Source organism: Corticium candelabrum, chromosome 5, assembly GCF_963422355.1.
Source record: "Corticium candelabrum chromosome 5, ooCorCand1.1, whole genome shotgun sequence".
NCBI classification, from domain to species: domain Eukaryota; kingdom Metazoa; phylum Porifera; class Homoscleromorpha; order Homosclerophorida; family Plakinidae; genus Corticium; species Corticium candelabrum.
In genome coordinates, this window is record NC_085089.1 from 2,387,956 (window position 1) to 2,392,955 (window position 5,000).

Sequence of the window (5,000 nt, forward strand, 5' to 3'; positions counted from 1 at the left end):
CAACAGTTGCATTATTCGAAAGGAAACCACCCAAATACTTGAAATTGCTGACATAAGACAATGGGTGATCACCAATCATAACTGGAGGAGGGTTATAGTTTGAGCCTGGACGTGGTTGAAAAAGCACTTCTGTCTTTTTCAAGCTGATACTCAAGCCAAAACGTTTAGTTGATCTGTCTAAACAGTTGACAATGTGTTGAATGTCTTCATAAGTGTGACCAACTAATGCGCAATCGTCAGCAAGCAAGAGTTCTCTCAGTAGACTCTAGAAACCTTTGTTTTGGCTTGTAAGCGCCTGAGATTGAATACACCTCCAGTAGTTCTAAACTCAACTCGAACATCCTCACAGATGTTCTTGAAGGCATCATTTAAAACCACGGAAAACAAAATACTAAAAAGAGTAGGTGCTAGAACGCAGCCCTGTTTCACTCCGTTGTTTACTGCAAACATTTCTGACTTTGACCCATCCTCGACAAAACAAGCCATCATACCAGTATGAAAGGCTTTGATTAGATTCACAATCTTAACCGGGCAGCCAAGCCTCAAAAGGACTTTCCATAAGCCAGTTCTATCAACCGAGTCAAACGCTTTGACCAAGTCAATAAAGACCATAAATAGATCAATGTGCTGTTCACGACACTTTTCTTGAAGCTGCCTGGCTGAAAAGATCATGTCGGACGTACCACGACCAGAACGAAAACCACATTGGCTTTCAGGAAGGATACTCTCTGAAAGTTTGAGACAAGACGATCAAGAAGAACTCTGGCCATAATTTTGCCAGCAACAGACAACAAAGAGATTCCACGGTGATTGTTGCAGTCAGATTGACTACCTTTTTTCTTGTATAGATGGATTATGTTGGCATCTTTAAAGTTCTGGGGTACATCTTCGAGTTCCCAGCATAGACGAATGAAATCACCTAGTTTGAACAACAGCAGTTCTCCTCCATGTTGAAAAATTTCAGCAGGTAGGCCATCAGCGCCAGGAGATCTATTCCTTGACATTTTCTTGATAGCTTTATTTATCTCATTGTTAGATGGTGGTTCACAAGCTACAACTAGATCAGGCTGTTCATCAATGCTGTCAATAGCTTCTTGTGAAATAAATGTTGGATGATTCAAGATGCTTGCAAAATGCTGAGCCCAACGAGTCAAAATTTCTCGTCATCCATAGAGAAGCCTGGAGTTGTCAACAGATTGTAGAGGTGCAATTGTCTTTACACTTGGCCCAAACACCTCTTTTAGGCCTTGATAGAAGCCACTAGAGTTATGCTAGTCAGCAGCTAACTGAAGCTGTTCTGCCTTCTGTAACCACCATTTGTTCTTCATCACAGAGAGCCTAGCTCTTGCTGCTTTTCTTGCATGATGGTAGGCATCAGCAGTGCTTTGATTGCGTTTATCTGATTACCAGACATGATGCAAGCAATGCATATCATCAAGGAGATGGCTGATGACAGTGTCATTTTGATCAAACCAATCCTGGTGCTTCCTATTAGGCTTGCCAAGTAGTTCATAAGAACCGTTGTGAACAACTGAGTGTAAACTTGACCATAATGCATCCAGGGTGCTGGCTGAATCATAAGATGGAATATACAATTCTTGCAGCTTTGTGGTGAGTTTGTTTTTCAGCCGAAGACTGATAGAGGGATCATTTAGCTGGCTGACATTCAATTTTCTAAATCTCTGGCAAGACTGGTGAGAAACAGTTTTCTTGACAGAAAGTGAAGCTTACTACACACCAATCTATGGTCAGAAAAGACTGAGGCAGAAGCTCCCCGCATGACTCTAGTGCGAAATACCTACCTACCTACATACATACATACATACTGTGATACATACATAAATACATACATACATACATACATACTGTGATACATACATAAATACATACATACATACATACATACATTTTTTTTTTTTTTTTTTTTTTAAATTTTTTTTAAAGGACCCTTAGGGCCCAGGTTACTACAATGCTATGATGCTATGATGCTATGATGCTACGATGCTACAATGCTACAATGCTACAATGCTAGCATCAGTCACTGTCTATATGTCACTTCTTCTTCTTCTTGGACAGAACTTTACACTCCGGAGAGAGAGGCAATTGTATGTTAGTTCCTTGCCCAAGGGAATTTATGTATGTGGCCCACCCGCACTTGAACTCTGACCCAAAGGTCCCGGATGTAGTCAATCTCCAACTGCACACTCTAACCAATTGAGCCACATACATACATACATACATACATACATACATACATACATACATGCATACATACATACATACATACATACATACATACATACATACATGATGGCATGTCCACTGATAACAGTGATGACTCTCTTTAGTGTCCTCTGTGTCTCTGGTGGGATTTAACACCTGCTTTTGAACAAACTGTGATACATACATACATACATACATACATACATACATATTGTGATACATAGACATACTGCTCGGGTATACAGTGAGTGATGTCAATTGCATTTGTTTGTCATCCCAAACAATTCTGTACAAGCAGACTGAAGCAGTCACCATGCACACTGTACATGTGCATACACTTGAACTATGATACATTCAAAATGGTGTATCCAGTACTTGCGATGCCCACCAACAGCATCCAGACCAACCAGCTCAACGCCCTCATTTTACAAAACACTAACCTACACAAGATCACTGCGTCACACGAATGCGTGTTTGACACCTAAATATTTAATTAATTAAGCAAGAGGTCACGTGGTTAACAAGAGGTCACGTGGCAAAACGTGGCTCTTACGTCACAGTCCACAATCGCGCATGTCGCGAGCGAAGGGGAGGGACACAGTTGAAAAACCGCGTCGGCTCGTGTGATGTTGCTGTGCGTGTCTCGCTTGTCTAAACATCGCTAACGTCGTCCGATCGTAGTAAACCGTTTGAAAGGCAAGTTGGGCCACCCGTGTCCTCCCCCGTTCCCTCAGATCCTAATCTCCCTTTTCTGTAGAAATCCTCACACCTTCTACGTCGTCGGATTGTCTGGTGCGGTACACAGTCTGCCCTTTGCCATGGCTGAAGGGTCGTATCATCTCGGAGGTAAATGAGCGCGACTGCGGACGCACAGAGAAACGTGAAGTGACAGACGGAGCGACACAGACTACGTTGGTGTCTGGGAACGGGTCGTGGAGCGTTTCGTGCGGTTTTATTGGGAGTGTTTTGGTTGGAAATTGCGTGATTGACGGCACGCAATGAAGGAGAATGATTGGTGTCGGGTGGGGTCCCCTACGGGGGCAATTATTTTTGAGGTCACGTGACTTAGTCTGTGTCACTTTTATGTTTTGTTGTCCGTATTGGTCTAGTTTGAATTAGAATCGTTGTCATGGTAGGATCACAGTACACGTGTTTGCAAGGCTGATTTGATGGAGTTATGTTAGAAGGATAGATCATATGGATGTTTAATTATATATAGAGATGTGAAGTGACGGGTTGTGCAGAGTTTCGTGTACACATACTGTTTTTGAAGTGTTGGTTGGAAAGCACATGATTGATGTTACACGGGGGAGAAGAGTGATTAGTGTTGGAGAGGGGCTCCAATAGGGTTAACGACTATGAGGTCACGTGACATTAATCACACACGTGTGTTGTCACCTTGATGGGTGTTGGTATACATTGGAATTAGAACCGATTGTTGTCATGGTAAGGTTATAGTTCATGAGTTACGGAATGGCTGATTGGATGGGGGCATGTTCTAAGGGTAGATGTGAATGCTTTTCGAAGCGTCGAGAAAATATTTTTATGGTGGTTACCATGCCTGGCATTTGTTTTTGCAAAGTGGGATGTTATTAGTGTGATAGGGTAGCACAGTGTGTTGTGGCGTGAGTAGATTGTGAGGAATGTGTGATGGAGTGACATTGAGGATCGGGTTGAGATCAGTTTGCCTTTTTGTTGCGTGCCCAGATGCATCCTTTTGAAATACTGATGTAGGTGATGACGAACGAGACTGTTTGTAATGACAACATCGGGATCTAGTAAATGTAGAAGTTGATTATGATGTCTGTGGTGTCTTTTGAAGTGAATGTGACTTAGTAACTTCGTGATATGAATGACTAGCTGTAGTGTGGACAGACAAAATTGGTAATTAGTGGCACATGCATGTCTCAAGCAAACGGTAGATGAGACATCAACAGACAGACACATAGACAGACAATAGACAGACAGACAGACAAATAATATACCGACAGACAGACAAACGGACAAGTAGACGAACAGACAGACAAATGGACAGACAAGTAGACAGACAGACAGACAAATGGACAGACAAACAAACAAACAGACAAATAGACAGACAGACAAATAGACAGACAAACAGACAATCAGACACATAGACAGATAGATAGACAAATGGACAGACAAACAAACAGACAGACAAATAGACAGACAGACAAATAGACAGAGAAACAGACGGGACAAGACAAGCAAAACGACGGATGTGCCATGCGTTTGTGCCACATGAAAGATATTCACAAACTTGGACAGACTAAACCAAGTTCCATACTCATTAATACCAATCAATTTACATCGTGCTTTCAGATTTTGTATATATGGAAGTCGATCCAGCTCCAGCTCCGTATCGGATCTGTCGTCTGGAAGAACTGTCCAAGACTCCAGAAGGACGAATCGAGGCTCTCGTAACGTGCATGTTTCGAAGGCGTGATCTCCCTCCGTCTCTTGCACAGATGGCAGACAAGTTTGCTGGTCAGCGTGAAACTTGTCTTGACCATTGTTTGCTTCCAACCATTCATGTGTGTTGCAGCCGATTTCGAAGAGAGTGACGACTGTCTGTGGTCAACGAGCCATCTGGATACTGTATTGAAGCATCAGTTGAGACACAGGGAGGTGTTTTTGTGTCGTGACTATGAGACATATGAGATTAGCTTGATTAGGTTCGTCTAATTGCGTTAGATGAGGTGTGGTGTGTTTGAGTCATTGTATGGGTTGTTTGTTGTGTGTTAGAGGAAAGTGTTCTG

General features: G+C 42.4%; 1 protein-coding gene across 1 annotated transcript in view; it reads left to right on the top strand.

The window, feature by feature from the left end:
* The first annotated feature begins 2,788 nt into the window (after positions 1-2,788).
* LOC134179365 (metastasis-associated protein MTA3-like) overlaps positions 2,789-5,000 on the top strand; it is a 20,457-nt gene continuing 18,245 nt past the window's right edge. The window contains exons 1-5 of the mRNA XM_062646236.1: positions 2,789-2,919; positions 2,981-3,069; positions 4,564-4,728; positions 4,787-4,916; positions 4,987-5,000. The exon at positions 4,987-5,000 is cut by the window's right edge and continues 50 nt beyond it. Coding sequence (XP_062502220.1) covers positions 3,042-3,069; positions 4,564-4,728; positions 4,787-4,916; positions 4,987-5,000 — 337 coding nt within the window. The 5' untranslated portion in view covers positions 2,789-2,919; positions 2,981-3,041. The remainder of the gene's footprint in view (positions 2,920-2,980; positions 3,070-4,563; positions 4,729-4,786; positions 4,917-4,986) is intronic.